Consider the following 21,225-nt stretch of genomic DNA (forward strand, 5'->3'; position numbering starts at 1 on the left):
AGCTAAGAAAACAAGTGATGCCTGTCTTCTCATTTAACTCTGAGCAGGAAAGTGAACAAGCATGTTTTCATCAATGTTTCATATGAAGCTCAAAGCACATCCATCACATTCACACGCACACACACACACAGATTCATACAATGCTTCTGTAAAACACTTTTTCTATCACACGCTGCCATCAGGTGCAATCTGAGGTTTCAGTACACTTCAGCGAGGGGACGGGAGGAGCCGGTGATCGAACCACCGACTCTCAGGTAAGCGGAGGACCTGCGCTACCACCTGCGCAACAGCCGTCACCAAATAATAATTTTCCTTGATATCACTTAGTCTTAGATTATTGCTTTTATTTTGAAATCACGTTGAACTCATCTCATTCGATATTTATGTGATATCTTCAGATGACTTCATTAAGTTTAAGAGTGATGGGGTTCTGCACTTTTTCCATAATCTCCTGTGGTGTTTTTATAGTCAACAGAATGTGTCTGAGGTACATCTCAGGTGATGTATGTGTTCTACCTTTTCACTCCATAGTGCCTGGTTGTCTGTACCCTCAGCAAACAGGAAGTCCTGCAGCAGCCTGAGTAATCGAACCAGACTGGGACAGAAAGGCAGGGACACTCCCTGGGCCTCCCTCAGGTCTGACAGAGAAGACTCCAGCATCATCTCCAACAAACTGGCACACAAACAAACTCTAAGTACACAATGTGGTAACATTTCTGGATATTTTGACAAAAGGGGCGATGCAGCTAAAGGTGTGGTTCAACTAGTTTTTCCATTGTGACACAGGCTCAGTGTGAATTTGATAGATGCTTGGTTCACTGAGCATTAATTAAAGGTTAAAATAGGTCACTAACCTGCGTTTGATGTCATCGGGAGGGCGGACCAGTTGGCAGGATGAGCCCAGTTTGGTGAGAACAGAAAAGACCTGTCCTCTCTCCCTCCACACCACGTCCTCCGCCCCCTCTGCCCCACTCCCGCTCCACAGAACAGAGAAGACGATGTTGGTGAGGAGGTTGCACACCTCTTCTTCAGGGGTCTGCTGTAATATAAACACCACCATGTCCCACATTCACTAAAGAAACAACTAAAACAATTCTGCCAACCAGTGCAGTTTCAGTCTACATACATTTTTTTCAGATTCATAAGAGGGCACTGTGACCTTACATTTCACCACTCAATCAAATCAATTCATATTTGAGTCCAAGTAACAACTGTTCAAAATCTGAAGAAAGCCAAGAGGCCAAAAACATGTTTCAAGAGGTGTGAATTTCTGTACAAGGTGTAATGAAATTCCCTATGACGTTCATATGAGGCCAAGGTGACCTTGACCTTTGACCATCAAATTCTAATATCAGAGTCCAAGTTTCCAACATGTTTACCAGGATTCCCCAGAGGTGTTCCTTAGATAGGAAAATAAATGATTTTGTGAGGTCACAGCCACCTTTGCATTTGACCTTTGAGCACCAGAATCCAATCAGTTCATTTGTTAGTCCAACTGGACGTTTTTACTCAATTTGAAGAAATTCCCTGAAGATGTTCTTGAGATATCATGCTTGAAGAGGACGGACGAACGTACAACCTGAAAACATGATGCCCCCTGACACTGGCTGAAAACTACAACAATTATAGACTCCTGAATGAGAGATCTAAGACAAAGAAGGAGACATACCTGTGGGTTGGACGTGTTGGAGATTGTGTCTCCAGTGGGAGGGTCTGTCCCATAGCTCGTATCATCCAGCACATTGGACAGACTGGAGCTCTTCCTGGGTCTGAGCGGAGGAAATGGTTTGCAGTGCTCTAGAGGAGAAGGTGTGTTTGTCAGACTCCCTGCAGGAGTGTGTGTTCCCGTGTCTCCTATACCCCCGAGCTCCAAATCTAAAGGTGGCATAGCAAAGGGAGAGAGCGGCTGGTACTCTCTCCCCTCTTCATTGCGGCATGACGAGGTGATATCGACTGCAGTGAAGATGGAGGAAGATTGGCTGCACTGGTCCGCTGAATCAAATGACTTGAAATGGATGGAGCCAAACTTTTTTAGGGGGCCTCCACCTCCACTTGGAGGCGACTGGGATAAATCAGAGAATCCCTCGGAGATGTCTCGCTGGCCACCTTCTTCTTCCTCATCCTCGTCCTCCATGTCCTGTGAGGTGCGGTAGCTCAGGAACATGTCGGTGCGGGCTTCCTCTATGACCACAGCCTGATCTCGACGAAGCTTTGGTGGATAACTCGGTTCAGAGGAGCTGTTTGTGCTGGAGTCTTCAATGCTGGCAGTGTGGGACTCGTAGGACTCCTTCACATAGAGTTTGGTGAGAATGTCCTGCCAGCCGGGCTGCTTAGCGAGCTGCTTCACAAAATCCACGTTGGAGTAGATCAGATGAAAGAGCTGCAGCGATATCAGACAGGAAGATTATTTTCATTACCCTGATGATAAATATGAAATGGTGACTGGCCGTTTCATCAGATGATGAATCATGGGAGCACACTGACCTTGCGACAGACGTCCAGACGCACAGTGAGCTCGGCTCGATGGGACAGACAGACCACAGCCAGGAGGTCTCGGAAGTTAGGGCTGGCATCTGTGAGGCAGCAGAAAATCTAATGTCATTTTAAAGTGCTCAACAATGGAAACTTTATAAAACCAATCAATTATTTTCTGAAATAAGAATAACACTGGTGACAGGTGATAACATATAATTTATCCATAATAACCTTTAAATAAATGTACTATGTTTTCCTGAGTTTCTAAACAGATGCAGTGGAATTTCCATGAAAGAACTGCTCCGCTAATTAGAAAAAACTTGATATCGATTAATTATTTATTGGAAAAATTGAATGGTTGAGTGTTAACCAATAATTTAACCTTTTTGCACCCTGGGTTGGGTTATGATACTTGAGAATTATATGGAAGTAACTAAGTGTTAGTGTTACAGTTGAACATAATTTCTATTTTACTAAAAATTACTTTCGAATTAGTTATTTTCAGAAAACCTACTTTTATGTCCTTCAGCTAATAATAAAGTAATTAAGAGACATTCACTTACCTTATGTCCTTGATATTTTGTTGCCAAGGTGATGACTACTTACAATAAAATCCGTTCAAAACTTGTCCACATAAAGTAGATGAGTTTAAGATGAATAGTAATTCAAAGCTAAGGACTTTTTTTTCAAACTACCAATCTGATTGTTGCTTATATTTAAAACCTACTTTTCAGGTGCTTTTACATTTGTTGAGGTCTCTTTTTTGGTCATACATTTAAATGCTCATACAACCAGAGGAAAGACGCTGTCTCATCCTTACCTGTAGCGAGAACCTGCTCGTACAGACAGCGCACGGTGATCATGGTTACGGGAATATCTTCGAGGACACAAACCAGACCAAGGTAGCCGAAATCCTTCAGCTTGATGCGCTGCTTGTTCCGCTCGGACACTCGCTCGCTCTTGAGGATTTTGTATAGAACCTGCAAACATGATGTGGAATTTATTTGAGTTTGTTTCTGTTTTGATGTTGGAGTTTAACAGTGGAGTTGGCGGGCAAACATCATTTCTCACCCTGAACACCCTCTCTCTGGCCTCGTCTCCGAAGCTGGGAGTGAGCAGCAGGCAGTACAGCTGCTCCACGCCCCAATCCAGCAGCACGGCCTGCACCTGCTCCCGAGGAGGGCTGCTCCTCAACAGTGCGTACAACACATCCAGAGCCCTCACCACCTGGTGGGGATGAGAGTCAATCATCAGGTCAGAGCGGAGGGGGATGATGAAATACAAAAAAAATATGTTTTAGGGAGGTTTATGTTTGAAGTCATCACAAATGCCAAAAAAGTGAAGGAAGAAGGAAGTGTGGATGATCGAGGAGATTTCATTTGGGGGATTGGAAGTGAAATATGATGCTGAGAAGGTTAAATTATGACAAAATTCCACTCCCTGAAGAAACAGAGATAAAATGTATTAGTACAACCTGCTGCTCCTCTCCTACAGTCAGGATGTAGGCGAGGACGCTGTGGAGCTCCTCTGGTGTCGGAGACTTGAGGAAGTCCTTCAGCAAAGAGAACAGAGAGGTCTGGATCGTTTGCTTCTCATCGGACAGAGAGCTGCCATCTTTCTCCACACTGTGACCAGAGATACAGTAAAGACATCCTGCCATGATTCACTGTGTAAAACAGTCAGGAACTACTGTAAATCTCTGAAAATACTAAAACTTTGATATCAATCTCTAAATCTACATCGTGGTGTTAGTTTAGAACCATAAAGGGAAGTGAGAGTTCACCTGTAGAACGTCCGGATGGTATCCAGGATGTACTGAACTCCATACTTCCTCTTCATGCGCTGCTTGCCTTTGTTTAGCACCGATGACAGGTACTGCACATGTGCTTATAAAAGAAAGAAATATACTCTGTCAACTCCCGTCAGGCTGACATTTCTAAAATGTCAAACCAAAATGTACCAGAGAAGAGAAATGCATTAATTTACAAAACATGGAGCTGTAGTGCAAGCTACAGGCACATATTCTCTTTGGATCCTTCGCCACGGCTGGAACTCCAGTAATTAATGTGTTCCATCTCTGCCTAACACTGCTTTTAGCCGCCTCTGACTCCTTTCAGTCTTTGTGCCCGTAGACAAAGGAAAGAAGGGCACATGGAAAGGTTCACAGGTACTTCTACTCTACAACACTCTCGGGCCTTACCCAGACAAACAGCAAAATGGCTTTTGGTCCAGATGCGGAAATCAAAGAGCAGGTGCTGGTAGAGCTGCTGCAGAAGTGGACTGTTACCCTCGCTGAAAACTTCCTCCAGCAGCAGCTGACAGGCCATTAACACGTTCATGTCCATCATACTGCCCGGAACCTGCACAGTACACACACAGGAGGGACGTTAATGTGTCATGAGTATTTTATCTGTGTAACACAAGACTGGTGCAGTGTTGGATTTAGCTCACTTCATATAGACTAAAAGTAATTATGTATTTTCCAGCTTCACTGATTGCAGAGATTATTGATGAATTATTTAATTGACCAATATAACTATTTTCACTCTTGTCTGTTATTTTGTTTGTCAGCAAGATTCCGCAAGAAATACTGAACAAATTATCATGAAACTTGGTCGAAGGATGTGGTGTAAGGCAGCGGGCAGATCGAGTATTTTTTACTATTGCGAGATAAGGTGTTTTTCAACATCCTCTTTGATTCCTCAAGAATAATTCATGGATCTTGAAGGAGGAGAAAAGTCCAGTATGTCTAGCTTCATTCAATATTCATTATATATTTCTTTTTTCTTTTTACAGTTGGTTGGACAAAACTTGACTTTTGAAGATGTCAGCTTGGACTGTGGGAAACTGAGATGGACATTTTTCATAGAGTTTCTGTCTTTTTATGAAAATAAGCAGCACATTAATAATTTGAGGCTTAAGAGTAATGTATGTACTGTGTGTGTTTCTGTCTTTAGCTTCACAAAACCAGGCAACCCCATATCATTATTAGGACTCTGTTTCCTTACAGGAAGCTCCACCTTAGCATCATATATTTCACCATATCCTGTCAGACAGCCAGCGAGTGCAACCATTAATGTGTTAATAGATTCACATCTTACAGTTTAAACTTCCTAGAAATTGTCTCTTCTCCAGATTTTGAATACTGCACATTTACAGGGGTCAACACAGATCTTCATTCTGCATTTCATAAAAAATCCGAAAAAACTGAACCATAAGACAGAATAGGTTTAATGTTGATATAACTCAGTTAAGGTTGCAGCAAACAAGCCAACATGATATTAGTACTAGCTAGTACTAGTCTGCATTGGAGCAAAAACTACATATCGGATTTCTACAAGACTTAGTGGATGGATGGGTGGATCCAAGAATTGTATCACTTTCTCTAACATTATGAAATTTAGGTTATTTTCTAATATTTTCACCTTCCCAGGGAATAATTCATGGATTTTGATGAACAATATCAAGACCGCTTAGGGAACTGAGATCAATGAGTGTGTGGTGGGACTGTTGGACCCTGGCGAAAGCACGCTCCATTTAAATTTTGTTTTAATCTCTCTAGACTTTTTGTGGATTTCCACACATTTTTAAGTAGCAGAAATTGACCATGGTATCCTTTGTTCTCATTCAGAGAGAGACCATGCAATCAGACAAAGTCTGCATAAGCCCCACCACGGGATACTACCACTGTGAACGAACCACTGCAGTTTTCAATCACACCGTACCCATTCATTACGCAGCAATTACAGCACAGCAATACAACAGAAAGGTCATCTATTCCCTTTCAGATGTCTCTCGCAATTAGCGCCCACTTGCCGCAGCTCGATGACATACGAGGCACTTACTTTGCTGAGCATGGCTCCTATGACACTCGGCCCGTGGCAGTGCAACAGGCTCTCTTGATTTACAGGGTGATGACGAATCAGGTTCTTCACCATCAGCAGGAAAGCAGCAATGCTGTTTGTCTCTAGTCTGCTCTCTGAGCGAAAAAAATGGTGCAAAACAAATTTTAAAGATTTCCTGTGTAACCCAAAGCTGTATGTATGCATTACAAAGCACTACAGTGATGGTCTCTTATCTCAGGAGGATGCATAGTCTTATATCAGGGTAGCGGTCTCACTTCTGGCAAATATTTTTCATGCCTGTATTTATGCAGACCGATGCGGTGAGCTGCTTAACAGCAAGTTTACAGTTCTGATATGACTCAGTTTTTCCACGCTGACTCTGCAACGTAATGGCAATGATTTCACAACCGTTACTATCATTGTCTGTCTATAGTATGTTATGAGCCTCTTTCCTGAGTGTCTAGCACTTCCTGTTTATCCTTGCATCATGCATCCTGTGTGCACGCTGACTCTCTCTGATCTAAACATGTTCAGAGTCAATTTACAATTGAGCATATGATTCCAGAACTCTAAACAACAACCACATTCCCAAAATAAAAATGTAGTTGTATTTGAAGGCTCATTTACCAAAATAAATAAAAAAAACAGCATTCTGTGACCTACATCTAAACATGCAGGTAGTTTTGTGTGAAATGCTCAGGTTTAGAAGAATAATATTTTCTGCAAACAAAATTCTTCCCTGTTTAGGTGAGCCCCCACTTTCATAAAGACACTATCACTGCATCTACTGATCAATGCAGGAAAAAAAAAGGAATCTTGAACTGACCTGCTGACTTATTCAGAGGCAGCAGCATGGCAGCGGGGCCTCTGGAGGAGGTGAGCTCTGGTCCGAGCAAGTCTGAGATCTCCTGACCACCGTTGTAAGCCTGCTCGGCCTCGCACACCTGTTCGATCAGCGGCAACAAAACACCTAAACCTCCAACCACATTTACGACATCCTGCAGGAAGGAAAAAAAACAAGTTCAGCCATGCAATTTGTAAGCCTTCATATCAGAAAACTAATCTAGAAATCTAATAATAATTAAAGGAGTAAAAACTATTTGAATGAAGAACTTAACTACTTGTATTTAATTGTATGAATTATGAATAATACTTCAAATTATTATCATGAAAATTTTCTAACCTTGATGTCCCAGTTGACAACCCTGTGCCCCGTCAGCCTGCCATCATACTGGTGATTGGGAGACAGGTCCAGACATATCTGGCTCTTAAAGGCCTGAAGAAAACATATGCATATAAACAAGAATATGTTGTTAGTATCAATTATGATTTACACAGTAACAGCAGATTAATACAGTGTATACGTTTCAGTGGGTCACCTGTGGAGTGTAGTAGAGCAGAAGTTTGCTGTTGAGATCAGATAATTCTCCATCCGCTTTGAATAAGGACACGTGATTGGGGCCTGTGAGTGGAGAGCAGTGTCGGGTTAAATGTAATGGAAATGTACACAAGGTATTTATTCAAATGTTTGGATACTGTGATTTTCTCTACACACTTTGCAAATGCCCAGTGTGTATAATCAAGTAAAATAAGTATTTAGGATTAGCATAATAGTTTAGCAGAACATGACCTACCTGCAGCGTACAGAGCTCTAGTCTGGGTCTGCTGCAGAGCCTCATGGCAGATGAAGGCGGTACCCAGGAGACCGTCCAGAGACGATGGTGTTCCCCACTCGGTGTCCTGCAGTCCCGCGGGGATGGTGTGCACAGCATTGTCGCCTGTGGAGCCCCAGTGGCCTCCTGCAAAAGAGGCTGGGAAAGACTGGGAACGGATTAGGGAGGGGCCGTGGGAAGGGAAGGCAAACTCTGGTGATGGGGGGGAGGCCGAGTTCGTGGACAGGTTGGGGGAGGTGGTGGTGGTAGTGGTCCGGTGGCCTGCAGAGCCGATGCAGCAGGAGGTGAAAGGCTGCAGGATCCAGTGCAAGTGGGGGGAGACAGAGGACATTAGACTGATAGAGCAGAACTACGCAGCAATGATATGATAAGTTGATGCCTAGAATATGTTAGACACCAGTTTCAGTTACCTCACTGAGAGATGGAAACCGAAGGTGAGAAGTTTTGCGTTGCTCTCCATCGATGTAGATGTTTACCAGGTTTTGACCAAATGGACGACGGCCCGGGATGTGGACTATAGCCACTGAGTGCTGTGATGGCGACGACATTAAAGGGCACACAAATGTTCATGCTCGAAGTTAGATCCTTGCAAAAGATACATCTTTTAGATTGAGAAACAGTCACAGTTCAAAGCTTGAATTTAACTAAACTCACCCAGTGTGAGTCAGCTAGTGGATGCTTTTCCAGAGCGACGGCCATGTAGTCTTTCTTAGTGCAAACAGCCACAACCAGAACACCCTCCATGGTGAAGAAGGCCTCCAGTCCAGTCCCACTCGCTGTGAAGAAACTTTAGAGACAGAAAGCGTGATTCTATCAAATCTTGTACAATGCTTCCAATTCAATGAAATTATCATCTGCCCTGCGTTTGATTCTACCTGTAGAGTTGCTTCCTGCGAGGCCCTTTTCCCACATCCCCTGTGCGAGAGTTGGCCCGAGGTCTGTGGTTGTTGGGGAACTCTGTGTGACAGAAGGGGAACTCCATGTTGAGGCAGAGCCAAGCGTGAAAGGAAAACCCGCTGCCTGGCCAGCGTTGGACTGTGGGCACCATGATGCCTGCCATGGGGGGCGTCAGATCAAAGTACTGCAAGGCACTGTCCTGGCCTTCTCTGGCTGCCATGGCTGAGAGCACTCGGATGACGCGAGTGCAGTAAGGGTGCACTCTCCCCAGTGCTGCACCATTGTCCTGATCCACCCTGAGCAGTCTGAGGAGGCTCTTCAGCTCCTCTGGCTTCAGACACAGGGATCCCAAGTCCTGAAGGAGACCCAGGAGAGCGTCCGCACACTGCCTGTCCAGGCTCTGTGGCTGGGAGAGCACCTGCAGCAGAGCCCCCACCATGCCTGCCTCCACCGCCACGGTGCGACAGGACAAGGAGCCACGGCAGACGGTGGCCAGCCACTGCGCCACCAGTAGCTGAAGGTCCCTCTGACCCGACAGGTCAGGCAGCCACTGCAGGAGCAGCAGCAAGGGCTGGTCGTTGCTAATACCGAGGTGATGAGCGTGGACGTGCTCGCCCTCCACTGCCTGCAGACAAAGAAGGCGAAAACAGAGAAGGGAGAGAATGAAAATAAGAAAGAATAAATAAGAATAAAGAATAAAGTCACTGAATTAGTGGGGATAATGAGGGAATGTGTTTCACCATGTTCATTAGCTCCTGCAGCAGCCGTTTGGTGGGTTGACCTTGACACTTCAACACATCAAACAGCTGGGTGTAACCGATCCTCTCCTTGAAAACCTCCTGAGGGGAAATGAGACAGAAATAGGCTGGAGAAAGCTGCTCCACATGGGACGACTACTTGGCATACTTCCATACATTGGGAGAGAATACAATATGAATTCCTAAACGAACAGATATTAGCTTTTCTCACCAGGCACTCACTTATTGCAGCTATCGTAGGGATCTTATTGTTGTATTATCATGCTTATAGAAATATGACCATATACAGTACGATCAAAGAGGGCCTTACCTTTGCAGAGGGCGAGTTACTCATGATAGCGGTGAGGACTCCTAACGCATGAACAGTAATACTTTCGGATCCTTTCTCCCACACCTGCATTAAGAAAAGGTTATTGATTGTAGAAACATGAGTTGAGACAAAAAGCCTGAAAAAGATGAAAGTTTAAACTGCACACGATCAAGAAAAGAAAAGAAAATCAGGATCGTCCTTCGTGTTATCTGTAAATTGCATGAGGATGTAAAGGACATTTCTTTTTTTCCCCCACGCCACAATTAATGGAGCCGACTGAGCCAAAGTAAGTAAACTGCTGCACCAGTCACCAAACAATCGCCTCTTTGTTAATTAATGATAGGTCCCAGCATGCAAAAACCAAAGCCAACCACCAATAAAAAAAAGACTGAGGTAATCCCTAAAAAGGAAATTAGGCATCATCAAACATCAGGACACGAGCCAGGTCTTTCATTCGAGCACCAGCAGTCACACGACAGAGCAGCTATAGTACAAGGACAATAAGAAAGGCATGCACTGAAAAACCACCATTTCATGCAACATAATAAATACACAACATGCTCCTCATGCCCAGTGTTGTCAACAGGGAATTCAGCCTCTAATTATAAATGTGATATCAATAAACACTCCCACACAACGATCAACCCTGATAATCAGATTTTTTTACTTTTCAATGTGCACAAAGCAATCAGTAGCTTGTCCCTATGTTTATCTGAAGTTAGATTCAAGTGGAACAAACAGTGGAAATAACATTAGTGATACTAGTGATACTATTTAGTGGACCTGCATTCCAGATGGACACATACAACAGATAAAAAGGGAACTCCAACTACTATCACATAAAGCCCTGCTACCTGCTTTATTTACAAATGAGTGCACGCCAGACTTCCTGCCTAAGGCTTCCTGTTTAAACAGCTCGGAGCAGTTAACGAGCGGAGAGAAGGCTGAGTTTCCTGCCGACAGACCAATATCGACACCAAGCGCAGCGAGTGGGCGGGGATGGGAGTACCTGGTCCACTTCGACCTCTGTGAGCAACTGTGTGGCGAGGTCGCACACAACGTCAGGCTCCGGCCTACACCTGTTGCTCTGAAAGAGCTACAGGACAGAGATCACCCACACAGAAAGACACACAACACAGAAAGACAGACAATTAGACAAAAAAAGGGCATTTGCGAGCGGTCACACAGACAGGTTTGATCCTGGTGTCTCTGCAGCTGCAGCATGCACGTGAGCAAAACATCCGCTGGAAGTTTGACCAAATAGACAGAGATATGAGAGCAGATGCGACACTTGGGGCAAATAAAAGAGGAAAAGGACATGACAGAAATTAAATTGAAAAGGTGACAGACAGACAAAGAGCTGACAGACACAGTTTAGATAGGCAGGGGTCGGGGGTCTGACCTTGCTGTTCTGAATAAGCCTGAGGATGTGTTCGAAGCAGTTGTTGTTCAGGAAGACCGCCTGCAGGACTGGTCTGTCAGGGCACTCCAGGATCTCAGGAACAGCAGCTAAAATTGACAACAAGGAGGATGTTGACTGAACTTACTTATCCCAAACTGGGGAAATTGATTATTTGGCCTCCATGCCGAGAGAAAAAACGGGGGAATGCTTTTGCTCACAAATTGGGACCTGGTCGATGTGGTCTTACTTAGCATTTGGCTCTGGAGCGAGATCTGACTGTCTTCCCAGCTCTGTAGGTCTTGCTGCTCACTGCTGAGCGGACGGTTCCAGTTGAGGAGCTGGAAGTAGCCCTCCAGTATAGTCCTGATCTCCACCTGCCGCTCCACAGGGCTGCTGGAGTGCAGGAGGTGGATCATCGCCGTCAGGCACTGCAAGGTCATCCGCGGGAGCCCTGTGCCCTTGGGTTCAGAGGAGGTCCGGCAGCACCATGCACGCAAAACGGAGAGCAGGTCCTCAACTGAGTGAGGGGTGATGGAGAGAAGGCCATTCTTCTGAAAGATAAAAATAATCAGTTGTAGTGTTTGCAGCAGAGAAATCAACAGTGAAGAGGATGAACAGACCTTTCCTCCGCTGATTACCGCTCCCTGGAGATGGACCAGTTTGAGTGTGAGGATCTCTGGGATCCGCTCGCTTTCCTTTAGACTTTCTGTGAACATGGTGGTCAAGCCCAGAGACAAAGTTACAAACACCAGCCACCACTTACCCACAACTCCGAATACATTAAAAGTGCACAGTCAAAATCACCTATTTCTTATTTTATGCTGTGCCTGAGCTCCCTGACACTGTGAACAGAGTAAACTGGAACCGAAAATTATTAGCAAAACAAAATAACTACACTCAGTAGAGTGCATACCTCTGCCAAGGCTCAACAGTACCTTAAAATCAATCAAGCTGCATCACATATCACACATTTGAATAGATGCAATATTGATATCAATTTTAATTAATCCCTTTTCATCAAGAACCATTAATTATTCCCTCTGTAACCTTGCTTACAAAAAAACGACAAGGGTGAAAACATAACCTCCCGTTGGCAGAGGTAAAAAAAAAAAAAAAAGTTACTTGGCTCAACACAATTCCCTTGAGTGCCACTGACGTCTCTCAGTGTTATATCACATAGAAAAGCTTAAGCCTTACTAATTAGCAAGGTATTGCACAATTAGCTCTTAGCATTTCCAATTACAGCATGCTATCCCAGTATAATCCAGTGTGCACGTATTGCAACTTGCCCAGGCAGAGATTTTTCCCACATGGCTCACTGAGCATGTTTGAATGTTTCAAAACTGATAACTAGACACTTGATAAAGTTTTGAACCAAAACCAAGCATATACTGACTGAGGGGAACTACCGGTTGTTTTTCATCATAACAAACATGTTGTTTACATTTTTTAAGTCAAGCATGACAGATGTAAACTGCGTTTGGGCGGCAGGAAAAGAGTGATTCTTGTGGTATGAGAGGTCTGACAGAGAGCAGAGTGGTAGAGCTGACAAAAAGGGAGTGTCTCACCATGGAAGAGAGCAGGCAGCTCCTCTGGCAAGGCCAGTGGGGAGAACTTATATTTGTTCCTCTCCAGCAAGCTCACCTCCTCCCTGCAACACACAAAGCCTAAAGTCAGCGGAGAACTCTGTACTCACCTCACTTTACGCCTAGTCACTGTGCAATTGCTACTATCACTGGCACCAATGAGACTTGACTTAAAGGCTTGGAGGAAACAAGATGTGGTGTTGCACATCACAAAAGGTTGGGCAACATCTTTTGGTCTTTGTGTGACTAAATTCCACCTCCCACACACTTACGCAGTTGATCTCTGAGGTAAAACAACAAGTACTCACCCTGCTAGGCGTCTCCTCCATGTCTGATAAGGGTCAAACAGACTCTCACAAAGCACCAGTCCATGCTGCACAACCAGCTGCAGAGAAGACTGCTCACCTTGTCCATGTTTTATCTGCAGAGAAAATAGGTTTTGACAGAAAATGAACTGCAGGCATATCAGGCATATAAATGTTTGAAGAATCCTATTGGCAGTGCAACACTGTTGAATGAAAAGGTCAACGACACACCCTCTCGTTTCGTCAGTATGAACTAGTTTTTTTCTCTCTCCACGAGGATGTCAAATACTATCAACAGGCACGAGAGCTTTGCAATTGCCCTGGGCCCCAAGCTGATTATGTTGGTCAACAGCAACAAGGGAAATTGGGAAATCCCCCATAGATTCTATGATTGGCTATGTACAGGAGACTCTAACGACACCAATTTTAGAGATTTGGTAGTAGACTAGAATACATATAACGTATTTCTATGATGAACATGCGGTAAAAGTTTCTTCTTAAGCTTAAATACTTGACTATTAATTATGTGTATGCCCAGTCTGCACTTTTTTAAAATTTTTGATGCTAAAAGAATCATTTGAAGATTAAAAAGATGTGATATGGTATCACGCGTTTCTTTTGAGGCGGTGCCCAGAGGGCCCTCAAAGTCCCTTAAAACACTCCTGTATCGACAGGATCAATCCAGTGTAGGCCTCTCTACTGTATATCACATTTGTGCGTAGTCTGGCTAAAGTGGCACTTAATAATCTTGTCATGCATGATATACTGAGGATGCTGTGGATCCAAGTCGCATCATTAATCACTGAACTCTGCCTCCTGTTTGAAATATAGTTCATGATGTTTTTACCTGTTCCAAGCAGAAATTTAAAAGCCTGATAGTTTCAAAAATAAAACTGGGGGTCTTCTCTAGGTCGATGTTCTCCATATTCCTGGAAGTAGAGAGAAATTCATGCAATTATTCCATATGATGTTTTCCTAAATTGGCCATTTCAGATTTTTAAAAAAGACAAATGCAGTGCATTTACAGAAAGTTAAGGCCGAGTTCTGACTCTGAGTTGCAGCTGATTTACACAATCTGCACAGGAAGTTTTGGAAGAGCTGAAAAACATCTGTATTCCTCTACTTCCCTATGTCTCCATCACTTCTTCATGCTTTTTTCCTAATACAACAGTAACTGAATGAATATTGTTTTATCACTAAAAACTACATCTGCAAATTATTTTTTATTTTATTTCTTCTATGTAACATGTTAACATGTTCACTGGCCCCTCACCTGCAGACAATGATGAAGAACTTGATGAGGAGCAGTGGATGTGGGGTGCTGCTGTTTTGCTCAGTGGCACTGGAGAGGTGCAGCGCGCTGTGCCAAAGCTGGGTGCTGAGGAACACCAGCACCTCCCGGGGGAGCAGGGGCACCTCAGAGCTGCACTCCTCCAGCCTGGGAGCCATGGAGAAGTGTGAAGAGAGGGGAGGAGAAGGGAGGGGAGATAGTAGCAAGCAGGCTTTGTTTACACATAACATAAACATGTCAAAACGGTATCTCTAAAGAAGGTCACAGTTCATCCTGCTCTGGGGAAAACAATCTGATGGAGGCTTTTTGATAGTTAGTTTGCGTATAATATATCACAGATACTACTCACTTCCGAGGCTCCAGTGACTGCACATCAATGAGCCTCTCGAAGGACGCCACGAAAGCCTCTAGCCATTGCTGCAGGTAGCCCACGTCTTTCTGCAGAAGGGAGGCAAGAACATGTGACGCTGTTAAGTCCCCTTTACACCTCTGTACAGTAGTAAACAATATAGCAGGTGTAAAATATGTAGTTACAAAATAACATGTTCTTTGGTAGGGTGCTTTGCCGCCATTTGAAATAATGCATGTTGACTGAATACATAGCACCGACTAAATCTGTTGAGCTGCTTTTGTAACAGGATGTTGTACCTCAAAGAGAGAACGCATGAGCCAAGTCTTTCCTTTTTCAAAACAGGCCAGTAAAAAGAAGCAAAATTAAGTTCCTACCAGTCACAAGTTCTACACATACAGTGAACACTCTATAGAGCAGTGAGCATTAACAACGTTTCACCGTAAACATGTTATTGTCTTAAACAAAGTGTTCCTGCATTAGTATATACAATACATCAGCCTCTGTGGTTCAACCTATCTTCTCTTTGCTCCTCATATCAGCCTTTCGATCTCACATCAGATTCAACAGCACAAACGACAAACAGCTCACCAGATAAACCAGGTCAACTTTACAATGAACTCTGAATTCTTTTTTGTATTGTTAAACACAGACTGTTTCACAATCCTAAATGATCATCACTCCATCCTGATGATCCAGACGAGTGGTGCTACAGGAACCCAGTGTTAGGACATCAAGCGACAAAACACAGGACATCTGGGAATGTACCATGATGTACTGTGTGATGGAACAACCAGAACATTCTCATTAGCGCGCACGTAAAAGAACTGTTGCACATTAGTGATGAAGCAGCTTCCTCCAGAGCGGGCGGCTTGAGGGAAGATATGAGTTGTTTCAGACTGGCTGAGTCATTGTACACAAATAACACACTGTTGCACATGGTACAACGAATGCATATTAAAATCCCTATAAGTTAACAAACAAACCTGCAGACGATGTGGGTTCCTTCTATATGTTAGAGCTCACTGCATGTCTAATTAAAAGTCACACTTCCTCTACTAAACATAACAGGGAATGGAACAACTCAGAAAACACTTGTCTTTTCGAATCGATTTAAAATGTACATTACCAACTGGCATTGACTTATGAGCCAGTCCATCTCTCATTGTACGCAGCTGAGCAAGGTGCCAGGTTCTTGCGAACCCGGACTCAGGCGAGCCCTCGTGTGTTCCACAGCTCAGCAGCTGCACATCACTCACAACGCCACAAGCACCAGTGTCCGACTCGCTCGCTCGCTTCTATTCTCCCACAGTCAAGTGAGCAACCAGGAAATGACATTAAACCGAAGCTTATTTCCTTCATACTCTGCATCCTCATCAGCCCCCTTCCTCTTTTGGTTTTAATGCGAGCTGTGAGCAGATATGAAAGCAGCTCCATAAAAAAACAACAACAATGTTTACGTGTCATGCAGGAGGACAGAGAGACTGAAAGTTGATGAGCTGAAGCAGTGAATGCCAAAATATAAGTATTTCTAGATAGAGGAAATTAATTTCATAAGCTTTTACCCCATTATTGTAGACTTTTACGACAAAATCCGATTATTAAAAAATGGTAATAAAGAAACATTAATCACACTCATACTGTATATAAACAATCTCTGAGTGTACTTGGAGAAAACAGGAAACTGTGAACAACCTATTGTTTTGAGACTCCATCATCTGGACAATCTGGTATTTGAGTTTTGATTGGGCGAGGCTCTGAGAAATATCTGCAACACTCCCTAAGCTTTGTCTTATTGTCTATTAAACGTATACAGGAGCTAAATGAATGACTTTCCTTAATAACAGCTTTTTATAATAACACCTAATGATCGTGGTTTTTTGATTACACCTAGGGATACGTCAATAATTATTCAAGTAATAAGTATTCATTAACTAGATTCACAATGTACAAGGACACATAGTAATAGTTACGTGTTTGGAATAAACACTGCTTGACAACAGACGTCATTATCAAACTGTGTGACTACAACAATGGGTACTATTTACTTTATGCTTTTATGCAAAAAGGTGAAACAGTTACAGAGAGCAACTAATGTGGGTTTTTGGGGGCCAATACCAAAAATATGTAATTAAAACATTTCGAAAACATTCCCCCAAAAAAAGGCAATGCTTGCTTAAAAGCTGTATCAAACTGTTATAACAAAGACAGTTATAGTTAAAAGTAACTATAACTAAAAAAGAAAATATGAATACAAGCAAATATATAGAACTTAAATTAAGAAAATGCATATTACTTAAAAATAATAACAGATATACCGACTGATATGTCTGTGAAGGCATATATCGGCCGATATTACTGACTGTAAACCGATCATCTGTTCTGTGTGGAGTTCAGATGCTTACTGGGTTTCACTAAAGCTAAATGGTGATGCAACTGGTAGATTTTTAGGCTAGAACTAAATATGAGTTGGTTAATGAGAGGTTAAACCAGTGGGGGGGAAAAATTTGGTTGCGAAATTGGAACAGACCCCTGGTACAACCTGCCTTATGTCTCTATTGACACATCCTTACAAAATTACTATTGTGAATAAATCCACATCCTTTCCTCGCTGCAGCTGGAGCTCAGTGATTCTTTAGTGTTTGCCTGCACAAAGACTCATACTAAAAACACCATTAGAACAGATGTCACATACCAACTACGAGGTACCAGCCCCTACAAACAGTGACATTTATCCCTCTCCTCCCTGCACATGGCCGAGCAGCTGTGTCGCTCTCTGCTGCTTGGCATTCTGCTTCGCTCCAGCTTCCCGCTCAAGTGAAAGCAAAGAGCACTTTGATTTTTTTCCTGGTTGGCCCTTCTGTTGGTAAACAGGGGAGACTGAGGCACACGAGAGAATTCAACCGCAGGGCTCATAAGACAGCGACAGTGAGCAGCAGAGTGGTTGTTTTTGTTATTAAGGGATCTCTACAGTACATCGATGTGCATCAGTAAGTGAGAAAAATGCACAGAAATGTAACTAAAGTTGGGGAATATGACTTGTTGTCTCAGCAGAGGAGGTGGTTTCACAGCTGGGTTCATGGGCATATGTTGGCTTGACGCTGTGGCCTGTCTCTACCTCTGCAGACTCTAATTAGTCTCTTCAGCAGTCTCTCGAGCTAATGACCACGAAGCTAATCTCAGACTGTTTCTCTGCCGGTCTGACATCTTACTGCAGCCACAGTGATCTGTAGCAGCTGGAAAAAAAGATGCTTCTTTGTTCTTCACTTCCATCCAGTGTTAAAACATAAGAATTGTATGTAGATTTACTAGTGTGAGTCTTGAGTTAGTATACACACTGTTTATGTCCTGCTTACCTCTGTCATAGTACAGCCTGTATGTATAGAGATAACATTTATACAGTTGATTATTTTTCAGATGTTTTTATTTGTTATTCAAACAACTAATTGATTGTTTTTTGAATTTTTTCAGCTGCACCTGCTGCTTTTTGCAAGAATCCCTCGACTGTTATGTGCAACCAATCACATCTACATTAGTTAGCCGATTAAACAATTTATCAATTGATTATTCACTGTTTATGTACAAATAACAAGTTACATGAAGATAAAACTTGACTGTGGTAAATCTTTCCCAATACCCATTAGTTTTAACAAATTAGCTATTCTTTAATTGAGAAATAAATCCTCAAAGTAATCAGTGGAGAAATTGACCATTAGCCGGGATGTAATTAACATAAAAACAGCTGATTAAAACTGATTAAACTGATGTTAAAGTACAGTGCCAACAGTACGACTTATGACTTCTAAAAATAATACCTTGCTGGGTGACATGATGTGACTAGTTATGTTTCTTCCTCAGTGATTAGATCAGACTCTGAGTAGTCCAATCCTGTCAGGCACAAGTGTTATGTTGGTTTGCAAAACATTCTAAGGCGTGAGATGCAGAGCCCTTAAATAGTTCCAGTAAAGCTGGTTTTAAGTCCAAGAGATGAAAGACACAGATACATTCTATGAAGTATGAAGTGTGTATGAAGGTCTGCATGTGAACTAAGAATGGTCTGAATAAACAGCAACAACAAAGCATATTATCAACTCTACGGGTGGTTTTTCTATCATTGCCTGCCTGTTCTTTGTGCTGAGAATGTCTCCTTTGTGTACCAGTCTTACTACAAGACAGGTACTCCTATACACACAAAGGTTTTTGTGCATTTCACATCAGTCCATCCTGAACTTCAGCTCATCTATAACGTATTGTTAGGGGTGTGTGTGTGATTTCTTGCACAATCGGAGGAAGCAGAGTTCCTTTATGACCAACAAGCCTGAGCAAGCTTTGCTCTCGTTTTGCAAGTGCTGAACGATGGCCGAGATGTACCTCCTCAATAATGATGGAATCACAGGTTTGTTGGACTCACCGCAGCTTTATTATACACTGTAAACCTATAATCTATCATATGTATAAACAGTGTCATGAATAGAGGCACAGAAGCCGAAAAATATTTTTAGACTTGAATTCAGATCTGTTGCAGGGTGTGAAACAGCTGCATGGGAGTGTTTGATATGACTCAAAAAGAGAGCGTCAGGGCATTACCACTATAAGTACACAAGTAAAACCCTATTCAATTTAATTAACGCCTCTTCTCCAAAGCTGATTTGCAAATGTCAACAGTTTCCTTTATATGTGGTGAATGAAAAATATAAAGACCATGAGGTGAAATTGGGATGTGTCCAGTAAAAAAAAAAAGGGATATTGTCTATGCTAACATGACTAACAGGCAGAAAACAAAAACATACGGTGGTGTCTCAGCTGGTGATTGTTCTCTGAAGTTGTTCTGCAGCCTTTCGAAAGCCTGTTGTGTTACTCTGAGTCACAGGAGGTGATGACGTTTAGTACCAAGCTCAGTCGAATCACTTAGACCTGACAACCTTCTCCTTATTCGCTGCTGGGCAATGAGGGTAGATCATTTTGCACACATGCAAACTCTAGCTCAGAAAAAAGCTCGTAAATCTATGTGTCCCTCTCTGGTTAGAAATATTTTAACCAAGACAGAGAGAGACTATTTTATACTTTCAGCCTTGGTGGCAATTGAAGGGACGTAACAGGGAGCCGAGAGGCAGCTTAATAAGGAAGTGGTCTCGCACTTAGAGATGCTAGACAGCTGTCAGAGCACACACTCACCCACACATTCACCAGTGACTGTTTCCAGCAGTAATTTATTTGTGTTAGCACCGACAGCTTCTGTGTTTTTCCTTCAGATTAGTTGTATTTGCAGCAGCAGCCCAGAGGAGAAGTAACAGGGTAGATTAGAAACACTGCCTCTGGGATCTGCCCAAAGTGACCACAATGACCACAGTAAAAGCTGCAGTGAGAGGCGATCCACTTCTCATTCACTTGCATCACTGCTGAATTTGGAGCATTTTTGCAATTATTGCAGCACTGATCTCTGCCCTCCCTTTTTTTAAAGCCTCTGGCTGTTTTCCCAGACTCGGAATTAAGCCCAGTACTAAATTAAAACCAAAATTCAATGAGATATATATAGAGAAAAATGTCCAATTCCTTGTCAAGATAGCAGCTCTCGAGGATGGGCTGTGATGATGGGAGGAGAGGACTCTTCATGGCTCACAGTGAACATACAGTACATGCACACTTGGAGTGGAGTCTTTTCTTGTTTGACTGTCCTCAGGCATGGAAGCAGATTGCAAACACATTAAATAGTAATACTTAATTTATTCACAACCACACGGTCTCTCTCTCTCTCTCTCTGTCTCTCTCTGTCTCTCTTTCTCTCATGACATGGAAGCATGTGCATAAAAAACTATTTGTTTCATCCTTTTTAACAAGACATTGCACTTTAATGAGCAACCAGGGCATTGAGCTGCTGGTTAGACCCACAGAGGGCAACGTTTGAGATCACAAACAAAAAAAACCCTGACATTAATAGGATGCAGTCAAATTAGGTTGGGTTTTCTCACCACAGAGAAACACAAAGTTGTATCTATGCGAGCCATACATAAGGGCTACATCCACAATGTTTAAATTACCTTTGAAAACCAAAACAAACCCTGTCCATGTGAGCGTTTTGGCTGGAAATCTGTTTTAAACCCTGTTCATGTTAACACACCTGAAAACATATGTCACGTGACCACTCACGTACACTGGGCATGCACATGCTGGTGTTAATTGGATTTAGTTTTTATAATACCTCAACTCCTGCACATGTAAGCAGTATTATAAAATACAACAGCTGTTAGCAAAGACAACAGGGTCAGCCACCCTTATAATTGATAATCAATGTTGTGTTGAACATTGGTAGGAGCCCAACGAATCAGCAAAGGCT

The 21,225-nt window shown here is 42.9% G+C and overlaps 1 protein-coding gene across 4 annotated transcripts in view; it reads right to left on the minus strand.

Moving 5' to 3' along the window:
- Positions 1–21,225, minus strand: part of nbeal2 (neurobeachin-like 2) — a 35,067-nt gene that overhangs the window by 12,726 nt on the left and 1,116 nt on the right. The window contains exons 1-29 of one of the 4 annotated variants that reach the window (XM_069537023.1): positions 16,021–16,255; positions 14,892–14,980; positions 14,525–14,689; positions 14,099–14,180; positions 13,255–13,367; positions 12,929–13,011; positions 11,981–12,066; positions 11,608–11,911; positions 11,361–11,467; positions 10,968–11,054; positions 9,959–10,042; positions 9,631–9,729; positions 8,869–9,515; positions 8,648–8,780; positions 8,404–8,523; positions 7,955–8,285; positions 7,700–7,782; positions 7,504–7,596; positions 7,147–7,318; positions 6,321–6,454; positions 4,676–4,835; positions 4,259–4,361; positions 3,950–4,100; positions 3,547–3,702; positions 3,296–3,455; positions 2,485–2,573; positions 1,670–2,380; positions 855–1,039; positions 517–673 (exon numbers count right to left, since the gene is read on the minus strand). In XM_069537023.1, the coding sequence (XP_069393124.1) occupies positions 517–673; positions 855–1,039; positions 1,670–2,380; positions 2,485–2,573; positions 3,296–3,455; positions 3,547–3,702; positions 3,950–4,100; positions 4,259–4,361; positions 4,676–4,835; positions 6,321–6,454; positions 7,147–7,318; positions 7,504–7,596; positions 7,700–7,782; positions 7,955–8,285; positions 8,404–8,523; positions 8,648–8,780; positions 8,869–9,515; positions 9,631–9,729; positions 9,959–10,042; positions 10,968–11,054; positions 11,361–11,467; positions 11,608–11,911; positions 11,981–12,066; positions 12,929–13,011; positions 13,255–13,367; positions 14,099–14,180; positions 14,525–14,689; positions 14,892–14,980; positions 16,021–16,050 (4,914 nt within the window). In that variant the 5' untranslated portion in view covers positions 16,051–16,255. Of the gene's footprint in view, positions 1–516; positions 674–854; positions 1,040–1,669; positions 2,381–2,484; positions 2,574–3,295; positions 3,456–3,546; positions 3,703–3,949; positions 4,101–4,258; positions 4,362–4,675; positions 4,836–6,320; positions 6,455–7,146; positions 7,319–7,503; positions 7,597–7,699; positions 7,783–7,954; positions 8,286–8,403; positions 8,524–8,647; positions 8,781–8,868; positions 9,516–9,630; positions 9,730–9,958; positions 10,043–10,967; positions 11,055–11,360; positions 11,468–11,607; positions 11,912–11,980; positions 12,067–12,928; positions 13,012–13,254; positions 13,368–14,098; positions 14,181–14,524; positions 14,690–14,891; positions 14,981–16,020; positions 16,256–21,225 lie in introns of those variants that run through there. The other 3 variants (XM_020093344.2, XM_069537024.1, XM_020093346.2) reach the window with 3 other exon arrangements.

The sequence above is a fragment of the Paralichthys olivaceus genome, chromosome 13 (genome assembly GCF_024713975.1).
Source record: "Paralichthys olivaceus isolate ysfri-2021 chromosome 13, ASM2471397v2, whole genome shotgun sequence".
NCBI classification, from domain to species: Eukaryota; Metazoa; Chordata; class Actinopteri; order Pleuronectiformes; family Paralichthyidae; genus Paralichthys; species Paralichthys olivaceus.